The sequence below is a fragment of the Exophiala aquamarina genome, assembly GCF_000709125.1.
Source record: "Exophiala aquamarina CBS 119918 chromosome Unknown aczIA-supercont1.1, whole genome shotgun sequence".
NCBI classification, from domain to species: domain Eukaryota; kingdom Fungi; phylum Ascomycota; class Eurotiomycetes; order Chaetothyriales; family Herpotrichiellaceae; genus Exophiala; species Exophiala aquamarina.
Window position 1 is genome coordinate 522,655 of NW_013550587.1, and position 26,421 is coordinate 549,075.

The 26,421-nt window shown below is 50.4% G+C and overlaps 12 protein-coding genes across 12 annotated transcripts; 3 read left to right on the forward strand and 9 right to left on the reverse strand.

The window, feature by feature from the left end:
* Positions 1–7: 7 nt before the first annotated feature.
* On the reverse strand, positions 8–914 carry A1O9_00190 (uncharacterized protein; the record flags this gene model as incomplete). Its single annotated transcript, XM_013409354.1, has 3 exons — positions 8–614; positions 672–689; positions 742–914. 3 exons carry the CDS (start codon positions 912–914, stop codon positions 8–10), a joined length of 798 nt encoding a protein of 265 aa, XP_013264808.1.
* Positions 915–1,357: 443 nt separating this feature from the next.
* A1O9_00191 (phosphatidylinositol glycan, class M) lies at positions 1,358–2,767 on the forward strand (the record flags this gene model as incomplete). The annotated part of the gene is made up of 1 exon (XM_013409355.1): positions 1,358–2,767. The coding sequence occupies one exon, from the start codon at positions 1,358–1,360 to the stop codon at positions 2,765–2,767; it is 1,410 nt and encodes a 469-aa protein (XP_013264809.1).
* A 464-nt stretch (positions 2,768–3,231) lies between these two features.
* On the reverse strand, positions 3,232–5,202 carry A1O9_00192 (uncharacterized protein; the record flags this gene model as incomplete). Its single annotated transcript, XM_013409356.1, has 1 exon — positions 3,232–5,202. One exon carries the CDS (start codon positions 5,200–5,202, stop codon positions 3,232–3,234), a length of 1,971 nt encoding a protein of 656 aa, XP_013264810.1.
* Positions 5,203–5,967: 765 nt separating this feature from the next.
* Positions 5,968–7,133, reverse strand: A1O9_00193 (MFS transporter, FHS family, L-fucose permease; the record flags this gene model as incomplete). The annotated part of the gene is made up of 2 exons (XM_013409357.1): positions 5,968–6,818; positions 6,872–7,133. The coding sequence occupies 2 exons, from the start codon at positions 7,131–7,133 to the stop codon at positions 5,968–5,970; spliced, it is 1,113 nt and encodes a 370-aa protein (XP_013264811.1).
* Positions 7,134–8,973: 1,840 nt separating this feature from the next.
* A1O9_00194 (uncharacterized protein) lies at positions 8,974–10,111 on the reverse strand (the record flags this gene model as incomplete). The annotated part of the gene is made up of 6 exons (XM_013409358.1): positions 8,974–9,055; positions 9,107–9,153; positions 9,200–9,287; positions 9,338–9,825; positions 9,883–9,949; positions 10,005–10,111. The coding sequence occupies 6 exons, from the start codon at positions 10,109–10,111 to the stop codon at positions 8,974–8,976; spliced, it is 879 nt and encodes a 292-aa protein (XP_013264812.1).
* A 1,557-nt stretch (positions 10,112–11,668) lies between these two features.
* Positions 11,669–14,677, reverse strand: A1O9_00195 (isoleucyl-tRNA synthetase; the record flags this gene model as incomplete). The annotated part of the gene is made up of 1 exon (XM_013409359.1): positions 11,669–14,677. The coding sequence occupies one exon, from the start codon at positions 14,675–14,677 to the stop codon at positions 11,669–11,671; it is 3,009 nt and encodes a 1,002-aa protein (XP_013264813.1).
* A 538-nt stretch (positions 14,678–15,215) lies between these two features.
* Positions 15,216–16,175, reverse strand: A1O9_00196 (uncharacterized protein; the record flags this gene model as incomplete). Its single annotated transcript, XM_013409360.1, has 1 exon — positions 15,216–16,175. The coding sequence occupies one exon, from the start codon at positions 16,173–16,175 to the stop codon at positions 15,216–15,218; it is 960 nt and encodes a 319-aa protein (XP_013264814.1).
* Positions 16,176–16,644: 469 nt separating this feature from the next.
* A1O9_00197 (anaphase-promoting complex subunit 11) lies at positions 16,645–16,930 on the forward strand (the record flags this gene model as incomplete). The annotated part of the gene is made up of 2 exons (XM_013409361.1): positions 16,645–16,818; positions 16,868–16,930. Coding segments are annotated over 2 exons (237 nt in total), but the record flags the coding sequence as incomplete, so codon positions are not given.
* Positions 16,931–17,911: 981 nt separating this feature from the next.
* On the forward strand, positions 17,912–19,260 carry A1O9_00198 (methionyl aminopeptidase; the record flags this gene model as incomplete). The annotated part of the gene is made up of 3 exons (XM_013409362.1): positions 17,912–18,052; positions 18,123–18,515; positions 18,568–19,260. The coding sequence occupies 3 exons, from the start codon at positions 17,912–17,914 to the stop codon at positions 19,258–19,260; spliced, it is 1,227 nt and encodes a 408-aa protein (XP_013264816.1).
* A 582-nt stretch (positions 19,261–19,842) lies between these two features.
* On the reverse strand, positions 19,843–21,588 carry A1O9_00199 (uncharacterized protein; the record flags this gene model as incomplete). The annotated part of the gene is made up of 1 exon (XM_013409363.1): positions 19,843–21,588. The coding sequence occupies one exon, from the start codon at positions 21,586–21,588 to the stop codon at positions 19,843–19,845; it is 1,746 nt and encodes a 581-aa protein (XP_013264817.1).
* A 1,241-nt stretch (positions 21,589–22,829) lies between these two features.
* A1O9_00200 (uncharacterized protein) lies at positions 22,830–23,767 on the reverse strand (the record flags this gene model as incomplete). The annotated part of the gene is made up of 2 exons (XM_013409364.1): positions 22,830–23,388; positions 23,598–23,767. 2 exons carry the CDS (start codon positions 23,765–23,767, stop codon positions 22,830–22,832), a joined length of 729 nt encoding a protein of 242 aa, XP_013264818.1.
* A 799-nt stretch (positions 23,768–24,566) lies between these two features.
* A1O9_00201 (uncharacterized protein) lies at positions 24,567–25,932 on the reverse strand (the record flags this gene model as incomplete). Its single annotated transcript, XM_013409365.1, has 2 exons — positions 24,567–25,708; positions 25,764–25,932. 2 exons carry the CDS (start codon positions 25,930–25,932, stop codon positions 24,567–24,569), a joined length of 1,311 nt encoding a protein of 436 aa, XP_013264819.1.
* Between the last annotated feature and the right edge of the window lie 489 nt (positions 25,933–26,421).

The window sequence follows — 26,421 nt, forward strand, 5'->3', positions numbered from 1 at the left end:
GATTCAGTCATTGACCCTCCACCGGCTCACTTTCCCTAGATCCATCCGAGACTGAAGTGTCCGGTCTCCAACCCTTGGGTCTTTCTTTACCCCGAACGATCATGCTGTAAACCCCGTTTTCTACCTTTTCCGTTGATATCCTGGTTGTCTTGAGTTTTTGACTGAACTCTTTGGCCAGACCATAACTTCCAACCGGGTCAATGTTTTCTAGTTCCGTCCTCAAAAATTGCATATCGGTCAGCGTCGAAGAACTTCCTCCCTTCGTGCCGGGCAGCTTGCCATTGGTCGCCATGTAAGTAACGGCAAAACGCATGAGTTCGCCGGTCATGTCAAAGATTCCAAGGACATAGTCCTCGTAGGTCAGCATGATGCCTTCTGGTAACCTGCGTGACGCGCCTTTGTAGTCGAGAAGACGTTGTGTTTCGAGATAATGATGGAAGAGAACTGCTTCCATGAATTCTTGGATGCCGCCCGTGATGTTAGACCGATAGCGGTATCCATTGACGCCCATCAAGTCAGGAACTATGCCCTGGAAGAGGTCGTTGATCGTAGAATACATCGGAGAAGTTTGGTTGGAGATTGATGCATGTATTGGCCCTCCCAACTCACGGGCTCTGGTTGATTTGGGAAGTGAGTGGAGGGCACCAAGTGAGTGAACCATGGCTGCTTACCTCTGCAATGCGAAGATGCTGTTGTTGTCAGCACAAGCCGGTCTTTGAAGACGAGTACGAATGGACTCACATTTTCTTGCTTTGTGCCGTGATATCTCGAGATGCCTTGATTATTCTCTCCCTTCGATCATGGTGCTCATCAAGTTCTGTCCGAAAAGATTCAAAGATAGGTATAAAGGGCGAGCTCTTCTCTGAGGAAGATCCGATTTCCATGCCGCTGTGATCTCTCTTGGTACCCGGCATTTGGATCTACCTAGTGACGAGTATGGGGGTCCCTAAGTAGGTTTGCCTGGGCCTGGAATGACTTTCAGCCTCATCGGAGCCGAAGACTAGATTGTTCTCTACCCTTAAGTGGTTAGACAGAATATTAATTTAGGGCGGCGAGACAAATTTGAGCTGTCTAACCTTGTTAGTGCTTAGTGCATTCAGCCTGATGGACGATGGTCCTGACGTGCGGGCAGCCACCAACTCCAAACCTCGTTGCATTTTGCCGACATTCAACCACACGCTGGCATTGTAGAAACCCAGTTGAAGTCAGACATTGTCACAACCATTGCCGTTATCCTTGTCATTGCCGCTAGAAGTGTTCCTCTGCAAACACTACCTCCATCGCGGTCACCACATCATCAACCTCCTGCTCTCACTAGTACAGCTTGTCCTCGGAGCACCGCCATGCAGCCACCAAGATGCCATCCCTGATATCTTCTCTACTGTCCTCACCTACGGCCGTCTTTCTCTCAGCCTTCCTCCTACGTGCCATTCTCTTGGTCTATGGTATCTACCAGGACTCGGTCTCGGCTCTGAAATACACCGACATCGACTACTATGTCTTCACCGATGCAGCTCGCGCAGTCGCAAATCATTCCTCACCATATGATAGAGCCACATATAGGTACACCCCATTACTAGCGTGGATCTTATTGCCAACCACTTGGGGAGGCTTGTGGTTTCACTTCGGCAAAGCGTTATTCGCTCTTTCAGATCTGATCGCGGGCTGGCTTATTCTGACCTTGCTGGAGAAGAGGGGACTGGACAAAACGCACGCCCTGAAATATGCCAGTGTCTGGCTGCTCAACCCCATGGTCGCCAATATCAGCACTCGGGGGAGCAGCGAGGGTTTACTTTGCGTACTGGTTATGTCCCTGCTGGGTGCCTTTGAGACTCGACAAATCGCTCTCTCAGGTGCCCTCCTCGGCTTGAGTGTTCATTTCAAGATATACCCATTTATCTATGGAGTCAGTATGCTGTGGATTTTGGAAAGCGGTCCAACTTCTTCAAGTCCCTCGACATCTTTTCAGAATATTCTACGATTCCTCAACCCAAGACGCTTGTTACTTCTCACTACATCTTTGTCGACCTTCACCTCTCTTAACATTCTCATGTATAATATTTACGGACCACCCTTCTTGAAACACACGTTTCTACATCACTTTACTCGCATCGACCATCGCCATAATTTCTCTCCTTACAACGCCCTTCTATATCTCTCCTCCGCCCACTCAGCAGTCTCGCCTGCTCAACCAACATCTCTTTCCTTCGAATCCATCGCTTTCATCCCGCAACTCCTTCTTTCGACGGTTCTTATCCCTGTGGCCCTGTCAAGACGGCATCTACCAGCGACAATGCTGGCTCAAACCTTAGCATTCGTCACATTCAATAAAGTTTGTACCTCGCAGTATTTTCTGTGGTATCTGATTTTCCTCCCGCTCTACCTACCACGATCCTCCCTGACTACCTGTCCCTCTCTGGGCGGCACCGCACTCGCGCTTTGGGTTCTCGGACAAGCTGCCTGGCTCCAACAAGGATACCAACTCGAGTTTCTAGGGCGCAGTACCTTTGTACCAGGCCTTTTCTCCGCAGGCCTAGCATTCTTCGCGGTCAATTGTTGGATCCTAGGCGTCGTTGTATCCGATGTTATTTCAGGAGCGGGATCCAATTCCCTGGCCGAAACACCGGAAAAGCCACCCAAATCGGCACCATCGACATTGTCATCTCCAATTTCAACTGCTCGTCCTCGCAAGGCAAGCAACGTCGACACCAGCTCCCTTAATTCCGTGCATCTTGGGCCACGAAACCGTACTCTAAAAAGCAATTGATTGGTTTCCATCTCTCTTCCCCACAACCTAGAAACCCAATCAGGGAGCTGATGACAAGTGGACTGGAAGTTCAAGGGAGGGGAGCAGAAACCTGGACCTTGCATGGATCAATAGGGACAGATATAGAACGGATATGGAGAACACAAGAAGGTAGAAATTTTACTTTGGATCCGAGGTCAAAGTGCCCATCTCCAGCTGGCTCACCTGCGTCCTGTCATTCGTGCATATTTCTTTAAGCTCAAGTCTTCTGTGATGTGTATTTATTTACTCCAACAAGGCAGCCACTTTTCTTGTCCTCTCCCTTTCCCTTAGCCATTGACTTGCACCTCCAGCTTCACACGGTAGAATGATAGAATAGAGGACACAGGTTGCCACCCAACAGACCCACCGCACACCTTGCGCCGCCGCTCCCAAGAAGGCAAAAGAGGAAAACGAAAACAACGGACATGTCACCCCAGCTCAGCTCAGCTCCCTCTCGCCTCGGCCACGATCTTGTAGCTGCTTGTCTTGATGCTCCGGGGCTTCCACTTGGGATAGAGCGAGCTGCCACTCCCGGCGGAACCGCTACCGGAGGAACTCCCATTATTGGTGTTGCTGTTGTTGTTGGTGGTGGTGGTGCTATTGTGATTCGACATCGCCGACGACGAACCCGTAGCTCCTTGGCTGAGATCACCGCTGCCGGCCCTGGAGCCACTATGGCTCTTGTGCCAGCCCGCATACTCGATGCCATCGCCGAGTTCCTCGTAGAATAATCCCGGACGCACTTCACTCAGCCTATCGACGATCTCCTCGTTCCAGATGCCATACACCCGGCCGTTCTCCAGCTGCCAGTACGGATTCAGCAGCGTGCACGGGCTGTCGAGGTCGATAAAGCGGATCCGCACGTACTCGAGGTTCGGGAGGTACGGCAACGCCTCGACGGTCTTGAGCACGAGCCGCTCAAACGCGCGGATGAAGACCAGATTCGTGATGCCCGCCCCGTCGGCGATCACGCCGCCCAGCTCGTGCACCACCGCCTCACCCGTCTCCGGGTCGGTTTCGGTCACACGCTGCCGGCAGCAGGACTTGACCACGATTTCGAGCGCTTTCAGGCGCGGTGGGTGTTCGGCCCGGGAGGATTGGAGTTGAGACAGCGCAGAGCTCCACAGGCATTCGCAGATCTTGCCAGTGAAGGACAGAGATTCCAGGTTGGGCAGGACGCGGCCGAGGCGTTCGCAGAGATGTGGTTGGCTTGGGAAGGAGGAGGAGGAGCCGAGTGTCGTGGGGTCTTTGCTGTACATGCCGTCGAGGGAGATGTTGACGTGCCGGAAACGCATGGGCAGGTCGTATAGGATATCGTTGATGGTGGTGTCGGCTTCCGGTCGGGGCTTTGCATAGCCGCAATGCCATTCTTCGACATTGGGAAGCGCGGCCTCGATGTTCTGCCAGTGTTTGCGCTCACGCATGATGTTCCAGGCACCTCGCATGGCAAAGGTGCGGATGTTGGGGAGTGGTTCCAACGCTTGATTTGGAGGCGGGTAGAGGATCTTGGGGAAGTGTCTGATCATGTTGGATTTCTTGCAGTGGCCGCCTTCGAGGGTGAAGACACGGGCTTCAGGGAAAAAGCAGGCGATATGCGAGAAGATCTGGGACAATGTGGCGCTGTATGCTGAGAGTTTGAAGCTAAAGCCCAATAGATCGTTGGCAGGGAAGAGGCTTTCATTGGCTTGGTATGCGAGCTGGAGGTTGGCAGCTCGGTCGTTGCCCCCCGGGAGTAAGGTGTCAAGCGAGCGATTGTCGAAGGAGGCCCTATCTCCCCAGACGGGAACCCAGAACTCGATATGGCGGACGTGTTTAGTGAGATGCAGATGGTTGATGAAGTATTCCTTAGACTCATCAAGGCCCGTCCGAGTGCCTTTGATTTTGATATGGCGATAGATTCGTTCCTGGACCAATTCCCTCCAGGATGCAGATACCAGAGACAGATCGGACACAGCTTTCCTTCTTGGATGTCTCATGAGAGATGATACACTTTTGCCTCGTAACGATGTGGACCCGGCGTAGATAGAATGCATGTCTCCGAATATGTGGTCGAGGATCCTCCCCTGGACCTCGAGGGGCAAATCCTCGAGAGAATTCGAGGGTTCTGTTGGATGTGCATCTTCTGGCGCATGAGAATCATCCCACATTTGAATGTTCAATTGGTCCATCTCCTGCAAGGGTGTGCTGGTCGCCTTGATGGTCAATACCCCTACAGACTGCCCATTCGCATTGGCGCGCGGCTGATCGCTGATGTCCTGGATGGATGTGACTGAAGGTGCTCGCCGTCGAGGGGTAGATAGGGGAGGAAATCGAACATCAGATCGAGAATATTTGGACATAGAGGAAAAGTGATGTTCATAGAGATCCTGTGACTCGCTTGAGTCATTGTCTAGAACCATCTCCTGTACTCGCATCTTGACCGACGGGCACCGCAGGCCTAGGTCATGCGTTTGTATTGGACTGGAGCGACTAGGAATGACAACAAAAGGGGCTGAAAGTCAAAACGGGATCGATGTCCGCATATATAATATTCGATATTGTGTGACAGGGGAGAAGGTCCAGGTCAGGCTGCAGTTAAATGCCTCGGGCTCGGGACTGGATGTGAAAATGTGGATGTATAGACTTCGGTTCGGTCGGACAGTGAAAAACCCTCCGTCCCAGCGGGGAAATAGATCACGAGGAAGGCAGATAGATAGGGAATACAAGAGGTCCAGTGAGTGTTGCGTATTATGGTTTGAATGTTTGTTGTGTATGAGTGAGTGTTGTGTACGAGTAATCTTGAGAAGTCGAGGTCTGTTCGGAGCTGAAAGAGGCACTGCAGATCAGCGGCGGTGGCCCCGGTGGGACTCCCAGTGGTGCACGGGTGCTTGTTAGTCACGCAATCAAACCGAGGAAAAACACAGCCTCATTCCCGCCCCTTCAGCCTTGCCAAGCGAAACCGTTATTGAGGGCGCTTATGGGTAGAATAGATATCTAGGTTAGGTGCCCAAGTACGGAGTAGGTAAATGAGAGGTGATATATGCCACAAAGATGATCCACGCTGATACAGTAATCAATCAAATTCAAGCAGCGAATTACATACACAGTCATCAACAACCCTTACTTTCACCGTCACTTTCTCCCTCATCTGGCAAGTGCTAATACATCCATCCTTCCACACTTTTGGTCAGGTTAGCTGCTCATTTCAAGTTGCTCCCATCCTCGCGGATCTCGACTGGCTGAGGTTCGCTGGTGCTCTGGTTCCTCTCTAGCTCCAATTCTTTCTCCGTCGGCTGGAAAAGTCCAACCTCAGTTGCCCTATGAGTGTCCATTCTCCCTTTCTGGTAGACGTTCACATATATGGGAAAGACCATGGCGACGATAAACCCAGTCATGGGAATCAACATGGCAATGTGAGCGTTTCTAGCTGTCACCACTGCCCCTGTCATACTCGGCCAAACAGTCCCGCCGGAAATGGCTGCCACTAGCCACGAACCCCCTCGCTTGGTATGTTTGCCCAACCCACGTAGTGACATGGTGAAGATGGTCGCGAAGCAGCATGACTCGAACACGAACACCAGCATTAGGAATGCCACCGATGTGCTTCCGCGGGTCAGCGCTGCCACGAGTGCCAAAACACAGCACATGGACAAGTAGAGCGCAAGCATGTAACGAGGCTTGACGGCTGGGATCATCATCAAGAACCCAGCAATGAATCGATTCGCCGCGTAGATCCCCTGAGCTGCGGCTAGAAGGTCTGATGCAGTGGCTGCAGATCGACCAGTTTCCTTGATAAAATTGATAAAGTAGCCAGCAACCGCCACTTGAGCACCAACGTAGCAGAATTGGCACCACACGCCAAGAAACAACGTCCATTGTTTGCGAAGAGGTCCGGGATTATACTCTGCAATCGCATGCTCCTGGTGATGCATGTCGGCATCTGTGATCTCCGGGAAAGGGGCGAGGAAGAAAAGAATGATGAGCAGTCCCACAAAGCACGCAACTCCCAGATACGTCCATTGCACGTTCTTCAGCCCTTGGTCATTGTTGACTGTGCAAAAAGACATCAGCAAAAGGTCGCAATTAGAGGAGTATCACACTCACCAGTATGGGCAAAGAACACCCGACTGGCCAGAAGAGGCGCAACGAAGCTGCCCACACCCTGCACCGCCTGAGCTAAATTCAGACGAACCTCGCTGTATCGGGGCGGACCACAGATAGCCAGGAAAGGATCGGCGGCGGTCTCCAGAGTGCTCAGCCCTGCACCCACGACAAACATGCTGCCACAAAATCCACCAAAGGATTTCTTGACACCACTGGGCCAGAACAGGAGGCATCCAACAGCTAAGACAGCGAGACCAGTCATGAAAGTGACTCTGCAAAGCAGTCCACGTCAACGATGGCTTGGAAAGATTTCACCCCGTGGGAAAGAGGGAAATCTTCGATATATACTGCACCTACCGAAAGCCAAAACGTCTTAGAATCCAGCCCGAAATCGTCAACGGGCACAAGAAGTAAGCGCCAAAATACGCGGCTTGGAGACCCGATGAGCGAGAAGCTGTGATGTTTAGTGTCGTTTGGAAATGACTATTCAATACATCCAAGAGACCGTAGGCAAACCCCCATAGAAAGAAGAGGATTGTCACTAAGAAAAAGGTTGGGGTTAGCGAGAATCAAGCAGAGGATACCAACCCGTCCCTCTAACTGAGCAACTCCTCAGTGCGGTGACCAAAAGGCTCCCCATCACGTACCAAGACAATTAGGGAGGAAGGACTGCCTCAGGGTGAGATGAGCGGCATTGGTGATTTCCCCGTCGGAAACGGTAATCTTGCGCTTGTAGAAGGCCATTATATCGCGACCAGCTGAAGGACGTTCCTAGAGTCGAGTGCAGTATTGATATTTCTCAAAGAAGAAGAGGCTGGGTGAATGGATAACATGACATCCGGATGGGCCAAGGACCATTGACAATATATACCAGCTGTACCAGGGATTCCGACTGGGCTCATACACCAACCTCAATGCAACTTGCCTTGCATGAAATGTGTGCAATACACACCGAGGCTGTCAGGCCAACCCTGAATTGTGAGTGTACGGGGACCCCATGATCTGGGGTCTCGCTGACCCAAGCACTGCTCGCGGATCTCATTGATTGTGGTGAGCAGCATCAGGGATACAGAGCAGAGAGGTAATGGTGGGATGTCGGTACAGCTAGGGCCGAGATATTAAGATAGAGCCAGTGCACTTGGGACAATCATTGGACAGGAGATCATGCCTCCCTTCGGGGCTATGGGATTGCTCCGCCAAGGAATGCAACTTGTTTGGGGGGGAGTCCATGAAGTTGTCGGCATTTGGGTCTCCGAAGGAATTATCTGCTGACTTACACGTAGTCCGCTTGGCAAGGGAAGAATAGAAGAATAGTCGGGCTCGAGGCTGATTCTGAACATACAAACTGCAAATGCCAGGGAAGAAAGTGCTCTCCTCTCGGCCGGTAGTTCTTTTTTCACAAGTCTCGACTGATGAAGGTCTCTCCTCGCATGAAGAAACGAAAGTCAATGTTATGGACAACCTCCGAAAGATTGACGACGCGAACCTGAGGATCATTATGCCTTGGCATTCGGGGGTTGCTCTCCCGTATATGTAGTACAGGGGTCATCAGCTGGCGTATTGATGTACCGATCACGAGGTTGCTCACGAAATGTAGAACAAAACGGAACACATGCCCTAGTCTGTAGCGATTAGCCATTTATACGCAGATCGTAACATAGGACAGAATGCGCAGAGAAGCTCAGGAATCTCGATCGTTCTCAAAACTCATATTCCTTGTATCATGCAGTCTCATGCTTTTTCGATTCATGCAAAAGAAGGAGTGATTGTTGTACAAGTGATTCTTCGAACCTTGGTCGGGCTCGGAAATGCTGTTCCCTCTAGGGCCAGCCTCCAGAAAGGAATTCATTCGACGTTGTGTTTCATTGGTTGCCAATGAGCACCGTCACCATCTTCTCCCACCAAACCTGTCCATTTGGTCACCATAATCACAATCTCAGCCCGTCGTCCTGCAGCCTTCTGCTCCCTTTCCTCATTCTTCAACATTGTTCGACCGTATGTGTAGGTTATTTGAAATGATCCAGCACACCGTGTGGATTCGCCTGCGTGACCCGAGCTTGACCTAGTCATCATCGCCAACCTGATGGGGTCAGTCTAGTCCTTTAAGCTTCATCATCGTCACCAACTCGGAGAGCGCCTTGACTGCCAAAACCATTGGACCAGAATCCTTCAAGCGAGGGAGATCTGTAATCAATTAGTCAGGCTATTCTGATCTAGTAGGAACTCAAAACATACGTGCTCGACATGCTGTCGTGTGTGAACAAGAGCCAGAAGCCAAAGACCTGGGAAGAGTTAATAAGAGCCTTCTATTGGACCTAAATGACTTACGGGTTTCGCAAGAAGGTCAAGTACAGCATAAGCGAGGATCTCGGAATCGACTGAAATGATGTGAGCACCTTCGGAAAGAGCCCAGATACTGTTATTCGGTAAGCTTTTGTTACGCTGATTCCAGGTCAAGCTACTCACATTGGGTAGATGGTCCAGACGATGAGAGTGAATCCAGCAATGGAGCCATAGAAAGCCTTGGTCTTGCTGTCCTTGTTTGCAACGGCGGTGCGTCCAGCAGAGGCAAGCTGATAGACAATGACAATGTAGGCAATGCAAGCCCAGGCGTACCAACCCCACGTTTGGCCATCTGTCTTACCATAGGCAGCAAAGAGACCAGTGAGGATCATGATGACATCGGCAACCACCGCAACAAGGATATTGGCCCCGCTGAGGCCAGCCAAAAGAGCAAGATCGAGAAGGAGAAGCGGAGTAGTGACGGTCCAGTCAACATATCTCGCCCAGTATATTTGACGGAAATAGTCCTGGTGGGTATCTGGCACTTTCTTGTGGGTTTCGGTGACGGTGTATCTGTGGTAGTTGATTCCATCACCGGTGGCCATGGCAAAGTATGAAAGGAATGCAAAGGTGGTGATGAAAGCAGTCAAGATGTGGAAGAGACGTTTTTGCTGGAATACATCAGTCTGGGCTCCGGCAGGAAATATAGCCTAACGTTGTCAACTCACCACTGGTACACGGAATGCCATGGCATAGAAGGCCAGGGATGAAAGTCCCATTAACACAACGACAACCCTTCAGATTAGTTAGCAAGTAAGGTCTTGTGTGGAAACAAAATTGAGCATCTAACCAGAGGGTTCGATGTCCAGTGTCACCGGCATTGACGAAGATGGGACGAGTCGGGACAATGGTGGGAATTGGGGCCACCGAAGTGGTAGGAGTTGCCGACTTGATCATGTCTGGATGGACGATCATATTAACGACGTTGTATGAAGGATATTAGTGACGGAGACAAGCAACAATACGCAGTCCAAGAGAAAACAGAACAACTGTGTCTGGAGTCGTGGAGGATAGATCCAAGGAGAAAGGAAGTTGGTTGTGATTGCTTGGAGGAAGCAACAAGAGCTGATGAGGATGGAAGAAGGCAGCAGTCAAAAGGAAAATGGGAAGGAAGAGTACAAGAGGACCGTGAAACGAGGCAGGAAGTCACTCGGGTCCATGACGTCCAGGGTGGAAAGGACGAATGTCACTATTGGAGGGGGTAATTGTCATTAGTAGACAGGAGCGATGCTACTAGTTGGTTCCTTCCTGCTTGCACTTTAATGGTACTGGTTCATTACCAAAAGTCATGTGGGCACACGCGCGGTTTACTCCTCACCTCCTCATTCTTTTTTTTCTTAACCGGCCTTGTTTCTCATCAGCTGGTACCAACTGTGTAGGCAGGTTGCGGGGGAGCCATCAGGGTCCCAGGGCATAATTTGACCATGAAGGCAGGGGGAGGCACGTCGATGAGCTCAGACCGATGCAGGCATGTCTCTGCCGTCCAATGAGACCTTCACCAGCCACGATTTCTCGTCCTAGAAGGTCATAAGTGCCGGGACCTCCCGCCGCTATGACGAGATAATATGCACATGCTGCGCCCACTGAAGGGCAGTTGAATGCCCACGGGAATCCTCTCGGAGTCCTCTTTTGCTGATCCACAACACCTACAAGAGATAGACAGGTTTTCAGGGGTTTGTCTAATGTCTGCTTAGGTTAGGGCAACGACTTAAGGCCGTGGGGGAGTGCATATTGCAACATGGAAGGTTTGCTTTCCATGTCCATCGGTACCTCGTACCCTAGTTCAACGGATCCACCGAGGCTAGTAGTTGAAGCTATGCACAAAACGTCACTTCATGACGTTTGGAAATGGAAATGGCCACAACAATAACGGCCCAAAAGCTGTTCCTCTGACCGAGTTTGCAATAAAACGAAGCACATGCCTACGGGCCTAGGAGTAGTGCATAATAACCACTTATCAGCTGCTTCCAATCGACCGCATCTTCTTCCTCACGGCGCTTAGGAAATGGCTTGCAGGTGCTCTATGGTGCTAGAGTGCAGCCTCGATTGATTTTTGTAGTCATGCATGTCACGCAGCACGTTACCCCGCAAACGGTACTCGCAGTTGCTCAGCCGATCCTTCTGCAGCTAAGCTACAGTAGTCTAGTCGGAGTCGAAATACGAAGCACTGTATGCAGATCAAGCTTGACTGCGTCTGGCCTCAACCTTTGCGAACAGTAGGAAGCCCTGTGGCCACCAGACCGCATCAAGTTGTTCTGTAGACCAAGAGGACGAGGTACCTCGTACTCTACTGTAAATAAGGCCAACTCACCACATGTTGTTAGCGAATCTCCCGCCAACCTTAGATGCCGATGCCGCCGCTTTAGGAGATTCTATTCTAGATTTACCTCGTGCGGTAATCCCAAGGTTGTATATCAGAGGAGAATAGTGGTACAGACTATTCATACACCGTCTTTACTTCACAATCTCCGCCACTGTGTTGGTACATCGTTCACACAAAGGAAGCTCCGCCTTCTGTCCTGCACTCGACACCTCTTTGGGCTTCGCCGGATCCACAACGTACTTCCAACATCGCGCACACTTCTCACTATGAGGACTCTTCACCACAGCAATTCCAGACAGAGCGCCATTAGGCATCTCGAAATTCGTCTGACGCGACCATGAAGCCTCTCCTGTTTCGGCGTCTGTGGTAGCTTTGGACTCATACATCCCGTCAAATATGAATTCCACCCTTGATACCACAAAGATCTCCTTCCAAGTCTCGCTGGGTATCTGTGATAGATCGACGGTGGGGTGAAGATATATAACAACATCTGACGCGAGCGACTGCCCCATCAGTTTTTCAGAGCGCGCTTTTTCTTGTGCGGCTTTCACTCCTGTGTTGATGGCTGTTATCTGAGGTAACAATTCGCTCAGTTCTCCCCCTTGCCATTCTAAGGGAGGCTTGGCCCATATTCGTTTCAAGGGATGCTCAAGCTTCTCTTTGTAGTTTTCAGGTGTGTGTGCCCAACTTTCTTCCACGAGTAGTGGCGTAATAGGCCCCAGCATCTGTTGAAAGTGGCTCAAAACGTGATGAAGCGTGGTTTGTGCACTGCGGCGCCTTACACTCGTGGGTGAATCACAGTAAATGATGTCCTTGATCCCTTCGAAATAAAACCCAGACAGATCAGTGGCCACCCATCGATTGATAGCAGTCACTGCCTTGTGAAATTCGAAGTCGGGGTATGCTGTCTGCACTGTACTGGATACTCGATGGAGATGTACTAGAGCAATTCGATCTAGTACAGACAACTCTTCATAAGGGACGGCCATGTCCAGATCGAAGTCTTCTAGAAGTCCAAGCAGTAGTTTCATCGTCACACGGTACTTGTCAAGTGATGCGTGGATTGCCTTCACAACAATCTGGCTGATAACCACGTCTTTGCTCCAATCGCTACTTGCCACCCAGAGACGAAGAGCATCAGGGCCAAGAGAATGTACCTCTCTCTGTTTCTTGGACGTCGTTGACGAGATCACTTTAGCTTGTGATTCTAAGCCAGCAATTATCTCGTGAGGAGCGATCACATTGCCAAGCGATTTACTCATCTTCTTCCCTTGGGCATCCAACGTGAAACCATGAGTTGCGAGGGTATCAAAAGGGGCAAATGCTTGTACTCCGGGAAACATGGACTTCTGATATGCCACTTTGGTCAGTAAACTGGATTGGAACCAGCCTCGATGCTGATCTGTGCCCTCGACACAAATATCTGCCTGTGCTTTTCCTGGTGCGCTTGGGTCTAGCATCGATGTCCAACTCGTCCCGCTGTCAAACCAGACGTCCATGGTATCCGTTCCTCGAATGTAATCAGTTGGCTTCAGACCTGGAGCTATCCAGTTAGGGTCGTCTGCAGCATCGGACCACCAAGCGTCAATTCCACGATTTTCGATGGTGTGGATGATATGCTGAATGCTCTCCTGGTTGATCACTGGTAGACCCGTTGATTTGTGGTATATTGCAGGGATTGGCACCCCCCACGACCGCTGTCGTGATATGCACCATTCACTCCTATTCTCAACAAAGGTCCGAAGACGAGTCTCGCCCGTGTCCGGCACAAAGGTCACATAGTCCAATGCTTTCAGCGTATCGCTTTTGATCTTGGAGATATCAGCAAACCACTGTGCTGTCGCTCGTATCATCACTGGCTCTTTGGTTCTCCAGTCGATCGGATATTTGTGCTTGAAACTATGTTTGTGTGCAAGCAACTGGTTTGAAGCAAGCATGCTCAGGACCGACTGGTTTCCCGCCTTGAAAACATCTTTGCCGGCCAGAAGGGTGGGTTGGAGAGGAGAAGCGGTTTCGTCAAACCGACCACTGTTATCCACTGGGGCCTTCACCTTGACAATGCCAGACTTGATCAACGGTTGCAGTGCCTCGTAATCGTCCATTCCATGACCGGGAGCGCAATGAACGAGACCGGTGCCGCTTTCGGCTGAGACAAAGTCTGCATGATAGATGGGCCTATTCCTTGCATCACTCCCGAACTCAGCAAGGCCGGAGTACGTCGCATTCAGCAAGAGATCTACCGAAAATCGGTCTATCAAAACTTTGACTACTTCACCAAGGATGCCTTCCACATATGGTATTCTTGAGCTTGCTACGAGAAGATGGCCATGACTCGGTGAGTCAATCAAAGAGTAATCCAGTGTGGTATTGATTGCAATCGCTTGGTTCGCCGGGATCGTCCAGGGAGTGGTTGTCCAGATTAATAGATGGACGGGTTGATCGACATCGATACCGGGGAGCAAACCATCGACTGGGAATTTCACAAACGCAGCTGTTGATACATGTTCGTCGTAGTATTCGAGTTCCGCTTCCGCAAGAGCAGTTCCTGAAGAGGGAGACCAGTAGACGGGTTTGTGCTTTCGGTATATTAAGGCGTGATCTGCCATGGATTGAAAGACTGACAACTGCCGCATTTCAAAGTCTTTTTGCATAGTCGTCCAGTGATTACTCCAGTCGCCCATCACGGCCCATGAACGAAAACCGGCCATCTGTTTCTCGACCGCCTTGTGTGCAAATTTTCTGGCAGCTTTACGGATTTTGACGGGATCAACCCCTTGTCCACGCTCCCAACCAGAGTGCTCCAAGGCTTTAAGCTCAATGGGCAATCCATGACAGTCCCAACCTGGTACGTAATCGACGCGTCTACCTTCCGCCAACTTCGATCGACATATAATGTCCTTGACTATCTTGTTGAGTGCATGACCAACGTGAAGATCTCCATTTGCATAGGGTGGGCCATCATGTAGCACAAATGGCTTCGAGCTGGGTCGCTCCCGGCGCTGCCAGGCATACAGATCGTCTGTACATTTGGGAAGGAGTTTGGCAAGGTCCGCAGGAGGAATACGGGGCGGAAATTTCGAACGGGGGAGACGGAGAGTACTCTTCAAAAATCTAGCTGCATCTTTGGCAGCTTGTGTCATGACCTGCTTCCTCTTATACCATCCCAAGTTTTCGAGGTTTCATCAGTCGCAAAACAAATCCAATCGTAAAATCTATCCGGCGCATTGTAGTGTGAGGTTTATCAATTTACATGAGGAACGGCTACTGAGCAGAGTTGAGTAGAGCATAAAGCTCAAAGCGCACTTTATTGAAGAATGTTATGGCTGACATGTGATAACGTTCCAAGATAGTCAGGATAATGGCAAGAGTAAGTTTGTTAGCGGAACTAGCTTGAAGCCACTGATGTTCATTGGCATTAACAAAAACATGTATCAGAACAAACGTGGGCGCCCACAAGCCGTACGCCAGCGCTAAAACCGAAAATGCAGCATCGACGTTGATTTCATACACTCCTTTTTCTGCAAGATTGGAAGATGCGTGCTCCAAGTCCATGTGTAAAAACATCAACTAGAATTGCTCTTTTGAATTAGACCGCTTGACGGTGAGACTCTTGAGGCCCATTCACTGCAAAACAAGTCAGCTTTTCGCTTCTTTACAATGGCAAGGGTTTTGTTTGACTTACGTCCAGCTTCCATCGTAGATTCTACGATCGTTTTCAGACCCGAACTCAGCTTCCCTTAAGGCAGCTTCGATAATGGCTGCCGTGACACCAGTACCACAACTGGTAATGAATGGTTTCTTGGGGTCGAGATTTTTGGACTCGAAGACTTTTCTAAGTTCTTCTGCGGGGAGGAGAGCCTTTGTCTCTGGATCTAACAGCTCCTGAAATGGTACACTACTGGCGCCAGGCATATGCCCAGAGCTCAACCCGGGTCGTGGTTCAGGTTCAGCGCCTTCGAAACGACCTTTAGATCGAGCATCGAGTATCTGGATTTCTTCAGCACCTTCTTTGCCGTGATCATAGCCGATTGTCTTCATTTCTGCATATTTCACCACCATGTCGGTATTGTAGCTAGGAACTGGATACTTGGTGATGTTTGGCACTTCGGGGGGCCCTGTCTCCACTGGTAGGCCCTCCTTGACCCATATTCGAAAGTTGTTCAGTAGATGAACCTTAGGGTGGCCATAGACACGCATGGTCCAAGCAACTCGAGGAGCAGAGAAGATGCCTAATTCTTCGGTATCATATACTACCAGCTCGTCGTCTCTCTTGATTCCAAGTCGTGACATGGCGTCTGCAAATGCCTCACAAGTGGGGAGCATGTGCGGATACTCAGACTCAGAGTCTTTGATCTCATCAATGTCGAAAAATCTAGCTGAAGGTATCCGCTTTTTCATGAAGGCTTCGAGGCCAGTTCTCTTCTCAGGGTCATTGGGCATGAACCATGCTGCGCATATCGGGATAGTTTTCGGTGCGGTTGAGATGGTGCTAGGGGCATTCTTGCTGAGAGCTTGATTGAGCTCTTGAGGCGTGACGATATAGGAGGAGAATTTGCAGCGTTGCAGGAAAGATATCTTGCTGAGGGGACGAGAAAGTGTAGAACGCCATATCGGCGACGAGGCAACGATTATGGTCATCTTATCTGCTCCAGCACTTTCATGATATGGCTAGGAGTCTGTGGGAATAAAGCAGGTCGCCTGTTCAGACTCGATTGCAACTAAGCAACGACGTAGAGTATAGAGAAAGCCCGTAGACGAGAATTGCACATGCAACTGGAAGCGTGTACAAGTTTGTAATGTGGTGACTGGGTGGATTCGGAGCTTGGGAGATAGGGACTGGAAGCTTTTAGTTTTGCAGATGGAGACGAAGCTGGATCCGCATCTGCAAGACGGCAAGACTGCAACTGACATAGTGGGGGAGAGCGCCCGGAATATTATCGGTTAAATTGTTCTTCCTTATTCCGCCATTCAAGTCTGCTCGACAGCCTCAATAAATGTTAACACAGAAGCAGTCGACGCGTCAGTTGCCGTTCAGCCACAGCATCTCTGCCTTGCAGCAGTGAGTATTCATTGCTCGTTGAGCCAGCCGAACGCTTCAACCACAATCATGAAGGTCAAGATCAAGACATGGAATGCCGTGGCCACCTGGCGCTGGAATCTGCCAGAGGATGAGGTCTGTGGCATTTGCCGAGTTCAATTTGATGGAACCTGTCCCACATGCAGGTTCCCAGGTGACGAGTGTACTCTGTTGATGGGCAAGTGTGGTCACTCTTTTCACATGGTAAGGTTGTCGTGACGCGTCGGGACTGACACAGGACTGACAGTGCTAGCATTGTCTTCTCACCTGGATCAATCAAGAATCTGCAAGAGGTCTTTGTCCAATGTGCCGTCAAAGTAGCTTTCAACCCATAGCCTGTCATATTTGATGCTGACTCAAGCAGAATTCGAGTGGAAACAAGGCGAGGATCAACAGCAGCAACAACCTGCTTGAAGACCAAAGGACAAAACAGCACAATGTACCTTATCGCGTCCGAATCTACATGTCCTAGGACCAAAAGGCAGTCAAGCACCGACCGTGACCATGTGCGCACCGGCAATCAAGATTCAGTTGCTCCACAAGGTAATCCGCCTCAGCTCATCCAGTGTGGCTCCTTCGAAATCAGACCCTTTACGCCGATCAAGCTTCAGTCAAACGCTTGTGCAGTCTCCACCAGAACTAGAGCATTTGTAGAGGATCTAGGCCACCTTGGCAAACATCATCAGATTACCTATGGACATCATCGCCAAGCTCATCGAGATTATGCCTAGCCACAGGCTGGCTCACTCGGGTGGAGAAATGGAAAGAATGGTCAGGTCCAGTACGGAGTTATCTGAACTAGAATGACGCCAATGATACCCTGTTTCGTGCCAGGCTCTTTCAGTCTAGATGTATTAGAAGGCTTCCTTCTGGGCTTGGTATTGGATCTCATTCAAGAGCAATGAACTACCAAGGATTTGATAGTTCAGTGGCCAGGCTGAAGTTCAGCCTGATGAGAATATTGTTGATCGCATTAAAGCGGCATGGTACCTAGGCAGAAGACTATCCCTACGACAGCCGTCAAACAATAGCCGCTTTAGTGGACCAACGTCTCCAACGAACCCGTTCGAGGTTTCCCTCGACTTTTCTTGCCTACTTTCCTCTTCTTCAAGTTAGACTTGCGACAAGGAGAATTACCTGGCTTCTGACTTTTTAAAAGTTTGCTGTACCCCGCCACTTTCAATCTGTAACACGACGCATCTCTTCAGATCAAGAGAAGCCGAATCCAGAGGTGCATAAGTACAGACTCGAACTTTGCTGCCTCGGTCAATACAATTAGAATCTACTGGTAGCAAAGATGGACCAAGCCGCTGAACAGCCTCGAAAATGTCCTGGTCTCAAATGTGAAAACGATGCGTCAACGTTGCAATGCCCCAAATGCAAGGAAATGGGTGTGGACAATTTCTTCTGCTCACAAGAGTGCTTCAAGCGGAGCTGGGTGGGTGGATCTCCTTCAGACAACCACACCAAATGCACACACAGCTGACATGGTCTATTCTCTTCTTTAGGCAGAGCATAAAACCCTGCACAAGAGTACGAACCCTCTCCGCAATCTCTTTACTCCGAGTGTCGTTTCTAAAGTTGATCCAGAAAGCGGTCATTTCAACCCGTTTCCCACCTATCCATTTACCGGCTCTCTGAGACCAGTCTATCCTCTATCAGAGAAACGCGAAGTTCCTAAGTCGATACCTCATCCGGAATGGTCACAGGATGGCATGCCAAGATATCCATATGTCAAGAAGAATACAGTCCAAATACTTGATGCGAAGGGCATAGCGGGAATGCGTAAAGTCTGTAAGCTCTCAAGAGAAGTACTTGACGTTGCTGCGGCCGCAGTCAAGCCCGGTGTTACCACAGATTATATCGACGAAGTTGTGCATAAAGCTTGCATAGAGCGAAAGGTTGGGCTGTCGGAGAATAGATAAGAGAATTTCCCGCTGACCAATACTACAGGCATACCCTTCGCCTCTGAACTACAATCACTTCCCCAAGTCGGTCTGCACATCGGTAAACGAAGTCATCTGCCACGGAATTCCAGACCAAAGAGTACTACAAGACGGGGACATCTTGAATATTGATGTTTCACTCTACCACGAAGGCTTCCATGGTGACTTGAACGAAACGTACTATGTTGGGGATAAATCTAAAGCTGACCCGGACAATGTCCGCCTGGTTGAGACGACCCGCCAGTGTCTGGATAAAGCGATCGAGCATGTAAAGCCAGGAGTTAAGATTGGTGATTTCGGCGACATCATTGAGAAACACGCCAAGTCTCAGCAACTCAGTGTTGTGAAAACGTACTGTGGTCACGGCATCAACCAACTCTTCCACTGTGCGCCTAATGTGCCACACTATGCCAAGAATAAGGCGGTTGGCAAGTGTAAACCAGGAATGACTTTTACAATCGAGCCCATGATCTGCCTGGGTACGTACAAGGACAAAACCTGGCCGGATGACTGGACAGCGGTGACGGCGGATGGAACCCGGTCCGCACAGTTTGAGCATACACTCCTTGTCACCGAAGATGGTGTCGAGGTTCTAACCGCGAGGTTCCCAACTTCGCCAGGCGGTCCGATAGAAATACCCACCGCAGCGAATGGAGAAGCTACAAATGGGGCAGTCAAGAACGGAGAAGCGAAGTCCTAATCATGGGATAGATGAGAACATGTTATGGTTGAGTTCGGCAGGCACCAGGTATTAGTGACCAGGTTTGGTTGATACTGATCAAAGCCTCAGCCGAAATGGACGATTATACGATAACGACATTTGATTCTCCATGCAGCATTGTTACAGGTACCGAGATCCAATTATGAGACGAACACCGCGATTTTCCCAACCAAATGTCGTCCGTTTGAGTCGAGAGATCCTAAATATAACTTATGCTCACCGGCTGAGTCTTCTAGGACCATGGAACAGCCCGCTCAGAACCTACAAATACCGCAGAAGGACCCGCATGCGCCCACAATTATAACTTTTGAGTATGCGTTCTCATGGTCAGGAAGCCTCTTCTATGATAATTCGAAGCAGAACACTCTCAGGGCTGTTTTAATTAGATTATTCACAAGCATGGCGCGAGTGGTGGAATTGTGTGAATTCACTAGTTTCCTAATTTAAAAATGTCTGCTGCTACCAGAAGCGTAGCTCCCGGCGCGGCTTTCCAAGGCGTTTCCAATATTCTATAACCCCTTTCATTTTCAAGTCTCAACCCTGTTGCCCCAACCGGCAGGCTCAACGGCTAATCCTCTGCTCCTTGATAAAGACACTCGCCAGAGTTGCGCCCAGCGAGAGCACTAATGCCAGCAGGAATCCGGCAGTGGCGGCGGTGCCGTAGGACAATCTGACGATATGGCGCAGCTCGGGCGTCAGTTGTTTGAGGTAATCGAGGCTCCGGCGCACGCCCTGTTCTATTTCCGCGGCGTCGTGGCTATTGCCGAGCCTCACAGCAAGGTCGTCCCTAAGACGCTGCTGGATGGCCGTGGCGGACAGGGAGATACCGATCACGGATCCTAGGGAGCGAAACAGGTAGGAGCAGGCAGTCGCGACAGCTTGGTCCTTTGGGTTTGCGTTCGAGATGATGGCAATCAGCGCCGACGTCACGCCGATGCCGTTGCCAAAGCCGCTCAGCACAGTCCCCACCGAGATTATGTACGTGTTGTTCAGAATCACGCCACTGAAGAGCAGGATAACCGCCATCCCTACCGCAAGAAGGACGTAGGCGGATACTGTCAGCCAGTAGTAGCGACCATACCACCTGATCCACATGCCGCTGAAGAGAGAGCCGGACACCCCTGCTACAATCGCAGGGAGGAGTCGCACCGCAGCGCCTGTAGCGCCGAAGCCGTCAACAGCTTGATAGAACAGCGGCAGATAGTAAAGAATAGACAGCCAAGCGCCGAAACTGAAGGCGCAACATAAGTAGCTGGCAATCAGGGTGCGGTTGAATATGATGTGCCCCGGTGCGAACGGCTCCTTCGCAAGGTGGCGTTCAACGTGGATGAAGAGACCGAACAAGCCCACCGAGGCCATGATGGGGCCGTATGTTATAGGTCTCACCCATGAAGTGTTCGACCCACGGTCCATGCCAAAGATGAGACCAAACACAGCGGCGACAAGCACAATTGCGCCGAGGAAATCGATCCTGGCCAACTTCTTCCGCCAGTTCTGGTCCGAATGTGATGGTAGGTGAAGGGAGAACAGCACGGCAAGGAAAGCGATTATGCACAGCGGGACCTGGCCTAAGAAAGACCATCGCCAGCCTAGATAGTCTGCTACGAGGCCTCCGAAAGGTGCCCCAGAGGCGGCGCCGGCAGCATACACGATGTTGATGATCCCCTGCCACATGCCGCGGTCCTTGAGGGGGACGATATCGCTGAACAGGATCGACACGACGGTCGTCATACCACCTCCGCCCACGCCCTGAAACACCCTCGCGGCGATGAGCTGGTTGATGTCCCGCGCGAGGCCACAGAAGAGGCACCCCATCCCGAAAATTGTATACGCGGACAGTAGACACGCCTTGCGGCCCCAGATGTCCGACAATTTGCCATACAGCGGCTGGAAGGAGGTCAGCGTCAGGAAATACGCGGTCGCGACCCAGCTGGTGAGGTTCAGCGCATCGAGCTCGCTGCCGATCCGCCCGTAGCTCGACACAATGATCGTCTGGTCCGCCGCGGCCAGGAACACCCCCACCGACACCGCGGGAACGATGTACAGCATCTGCCGCGCCGCGTCCGCGTTCCCTGTGAACTGTGCCTCGCGGTGGGAGTCGATGGATGATGTCCGTGCGAGGTCTTCACCGTCTGCGTTGTTCTCAATGTCAATGTCAACCGATGACGAGCCTGTCGACGTGACATCTTCAATCACGGGGCTGAGCGCCGGCCCGGTGATTTTCACGTTCGGTCGTTCGTGTCCATTCCCGTGGCCGTGCAATAGAGGCGACCGCTCAGACGGTGACCCATCCTCGTCGCCCGTCATTGTGGTTTCTGGATTGGATTGTGTCATTGAACAGCTTCGACTAAGCCGGAGATCAACCGAAATATTGACACGACACCTCCATTGATTTCTAACTCACTCGCCCCGAACGTATGCCCGAAGTCAGAGAATAATTGGGTCGAAAGGCTGTTATATTACATTGATGCACGCAAGTACTAGCTTTCAAGACGCAGCTCGCTTACCTCGTACTCGCGGCGCAGATCTTCAGCCTTTCAAATACCTCGTACTCCACCTACGGTTTCGAGGTTTCGATCGTCGGTCTTCTCCGCCGGGGGGGACGTCGAGTTAAGGACCCAAGGTTGCGAACGGGGCTCGGTGCGTGGAACATTGTTTAGAGAATTTGGAAAGTGAATGCATTAGGTAGACTTCTCGTTTTGCAGAAAGGACTCCTCGACCATGCCAGTTGGCTTTGGGGAACCCAGCGCCATGCGTGCATCATAGTTACCACACGTCCAATACCGGTGGAACAACCAACCTCAAACGTCCTATCAATGAAATATGCTATATCATTCGCAATGTGTCGCAACACTTTTGAAATGATCCTTGGAGAAAGTTTCGTGACTGTTGCGTGGCAATTGAGTAATTATGAGTTGGGTGAGAGATGTAAGGGAAGGCAAGTTGCCAATAAAAGGGGTAAGGCTGAGGGCCCGGGGGCAAGGTTGTTGGATACAGGGATCCATTTAGATATTCCCAGCCTGACTAGTCAATTCAGGTGTATATGGACACCCTTCTCCCCCTTCACTAAAGGAAATGGGACTACCAATCCATTCGACCTGTCTGATGCCGACGCTCTTGATTGCTCTGGTTAGTTAGTTGAGGATGAGGTACAAGCAAAATTGAAGTCGTCTCAACTTGGTCGGGAAGCATGGCTCGTACAAAACGGTGATCTGCTGTACTCAATAGAAAATCATCATTGTTTTCGGTTTGATTTGCCTCTTTTATCTGCTCATTGCTGAGCACGATGAGCATTTCTTACTTATGGCACAAGACATGTCATGGTTGGAGGTCTGACCTACATGAGCAAGCTCAATGCAGCTATTTGCAGCATAACCATGATGGCACGTTTTTGTAATTGGAAGAACAACCCAACCCGGGATATATCCTCATGTCACTTCGGTCGTAGAATTGAGCGCGTCTTCACGCATCATGTGTGAGTTGAACATGAGCGCCAATCATTCCTCATATTCCTCTCTTCATGTCACCATTTCCGTCGGCCAGCCACCCTAAGCAGGAGCTTCGTAGCCTCGCCTGAACACTCTGCTGAACATATCCACACCCACTCTCTCGCCCTTGATCTCGCTCTTGGCTTCGTTCTCTGCATTTGCTGGAATATCGACTTGGGAACCATTAACTCGCCAGCCGCAAGCAGTCTGGACAAACTTGGTCAAGCTATCTCCTCGGAGATCCAGCCAGCCACTTAACACTCCCAAGTCGATCTGTCGGAAAGTCTTCCCCACCTCGCCTGCGATTCTGATTCTCACAAGATCCTCAAACCCTGCCACATCCGCATACAGATCTGCATAGAGATCATCTGATTCTAGCGTGGACCAAAAGGCGTCATATTGTGCGGATTCGAGGAGGGTATTCAGGTTCGTGAGCTTTTGTATCGATTCGGTGAGATCTGTAGTGGGTATGGAGGTATTTCCGGGGCTATAGGGAATAGTTGATGGTGGCAACAATGCCAATGCGAGTGAGAAGGATGGCGAAGGGAATACTGTCAGAGCTTTCACAAGGATGTTTGTGACGGTTTCTGGATGCAGTAATTGAGGATTGAATTGGTATCTAGCACACAGAATGTTAACTGCTGGTTTTCATCGCCAACTTTTTGAAAACAATCGTGTGTATGCTCAATTTCAGATAGAGCTAATAATTCCAATCTCCATTCTTCCCGAAGGACAAGTCAGGTAATAGGAAACGTGGTGATAAAATCTCTTCATCATGTAACAGCAAGCAGATCGCTAGCAGATCGCTGGGAAGGAGTTCGACCTTACAATTTCAGTAGTGCAAGGCACGCATATGTGTCAAAGAATTTCTCTTCGCATTGTTGGGTGACATATTCTTGGAAGATCGTTGTTGTCTCAGGGTTGTATCGATTCAGGCCATTAAGGATCTCGTCGATATGCGCCGATCGCTCTTTACACTTGTCAAAGCCTTGAGGCATGTTGTCGGATCTCTCGAGTACGAGGGTCGCCGAATGGTTGTTCAGAGGACCTAGATGTCGCAGTCTCCATCGGAAATGAATTTCGCAGCCACCCGCAGGATGTGCATCAATTTCTAAGGCGGCAGGTTGTGGCGAGTTTGCCAAGATAACCCGGCTAAAATCGACCACACCCGCTCCTAGCAAATTCTGGACCACGACCTCCGAGTAGTCGTGCCTACGGAGTGCACGGTCAAATACATACTTGGATGGGAGAGCACATCCTTGCCTGACGTTCCCTACTATGCGCGAAGCATGATGAATTTCGAGCGTGGTCTTAGTTTGTTATTGTGTGAGTTCGTGTACTTCAAGGATGTAGAGTGATCACCTTCTTAACGCCCAATGGCACCCGCGAAACACCTCGAGAGATTCAAGAGTCATATCGTTCTTCTTCCACCACAGGTAGTCTTCGCTCATCATAGTTATGGCTCCAGGTAAAGCCCCAACAACAAAGGCTGGATACAAATTGTTGATAATGATACACCTTCATACCCCACCGAAAGATATTGAGCTCCGCTCTGCATTGTCTTCCTTCTCCTAGTCTGCAGAATCTAGCAAATTGGTCTCACTGTCAAATTGTTCATCTTTTTGGTGATGAGAGGCCTCTGCCTGTTTGCAACGGAATTTTGCCCACAGAACCCAAGTCCACTTGAGCAGGGCTTGGGGATCGCGGTGTTCTTGCCTCAGGCGTCCGGGGCTGAGGAGTATGGCTCTGGGACTTCGATGGCGTGGCCGCTTGCTTCATGTTTTTTGCGGTATGGCACTACATACCCAACACTGAGCCAACCACACCAGAGTGAGCCTGTCCTGCCAGATGCTTAACATGATCAGCCAGTTCCTCAGGCTTTACAAAGACCCTCCAAACATGATCAGGCACGTTCCTGAACGCGTCGATGAATCTCTCGTTTTTGTTTTTGGTCTCCATATGAGGAATATCTGTCACCTTCCTGATATAGATAGCCTTGATCCAGTCAGGATACTTTTCATACATCTCCGCATATGCCTCGGGGTCAGACTGCGTAGAGTCGCCGATACAAATGAATTTGCGTGCTGGCAGCCATGACCGAATCTTTGAGATCCGGTCTGTCTTGTACTCTTTGACGCCTTCAGTGAAAGACTGCAAAAGCCCCCCTAGGTACATCCAAGATGCATCACGAAGGACGATCGTGCCTTCGGGGTAATGTTGAGGGATAAACTTGGAGAGGAACGGGTAAAGGTTGTAGGGTGAAGCAGACAAATAGAACCATGCTGGGGAACCGAACGATTCTTCCAAGACCTTGTAGAACTCTGGCATGCCTTCTGTAGTCTTGGGGACATCGGCAAACGTGGACTGCAGAATTCCAACAGGACTAGATGTTTGCGTGATCTTGATTGTATCGTCAACATCGGATAGAATCCCCCATCCCTCAGGCCCCGCAAAACGGGTGTTGAATTTCAAGTTCGGAAAGAGGTCACCTGCACTCGAGGACGTGATTGTTTTTCCGTCCATCTCGTTGGAGCCTCCGGTAGGTAGGATTTGACTGCTGATTCCATTTTGGTTGGACGGTCCGAGGAGTCGTTTGTGAGGAGTACTGGATGGGCTTGCACAAGGAATGGAGATTTCCACAGAGCGAGCAGGTGCAATGGCTTGTACAAAAGGTCTGAGGCGCTCTTCAATTCGCTTATTGGTTTCTGGATCTGATCCCGCCTTACCATCTAGACCGATCAGATCAGCGATTGTGCTAACAGTCTTTGTAATGTCCTTTCGGCCAGTTTGGAAGAAACCGGCAACAAATTCAGCCTCCCAGGGCTGAAGAGTCTCATTGCCCGCACGCGAGGGTCGATAAGCAGTATTGTTGAGAACCCAGACTTCATGGTCTTTAGGATTGGCTTTCTTGCCAAATGGATTATGGGATCCAAGGACGCCTGTTGAGGGCGGTGTCAGCCGAAATACTAAGTCTAAGAGACCAGAACTTCTCACTTGTGCCTTTGTCGAACAAACTCATTTCTGATTTTGTGAAACGTTTCGGTAAGAGGGCTTCAATGTCGGCAAAGCTGGCCTCTTTCCGAGACCGAGCCTCGAGAGGTGATTCATGGGCGGTTTTATCATGACGGTCAACGGCAGCTGACTTGCCTTTTGATTTAGTCATTGTTGAAGCAGTTCTCGACTTGGAAGACGGCTGAATGATGGTACGTGCAATGGAAGTCCGTGATAGAATACAGAGACAACGATAGGAGGAAACAGACAAAGTGAAAGGGCTGCTGACTTGGAAATGTGTACAGGTGACTGATGATGGAAGAAACAAGAAGGAAGAAACTGCAAACAAAGAAAGAGGAGATTTCATGGCAGCTGACGGTGGACAGCACGAGGCGAGTGTTGGGAAGCCACGAGGCTTGACAAGTCAAGACTCGAGACTCGAGACTCAAGAGAGGGAAAGAAGGAGGCTTGCTGTACTCCGTAATCCGTATGGTGCTTGGGATGGCGGTAGCGCTGTGCCAGGCTTGCTTTGGTCATAGGACGGCCGTATTTGGCCGTGGGAACGCATGACCGTTCGAGGAGGCGATCAGTGCAAGATCGACAACGGTGGCCACGACCAGAAGGGTTCCAAGCTGGAACTCCAGGGAGACAGCCCTTCAAT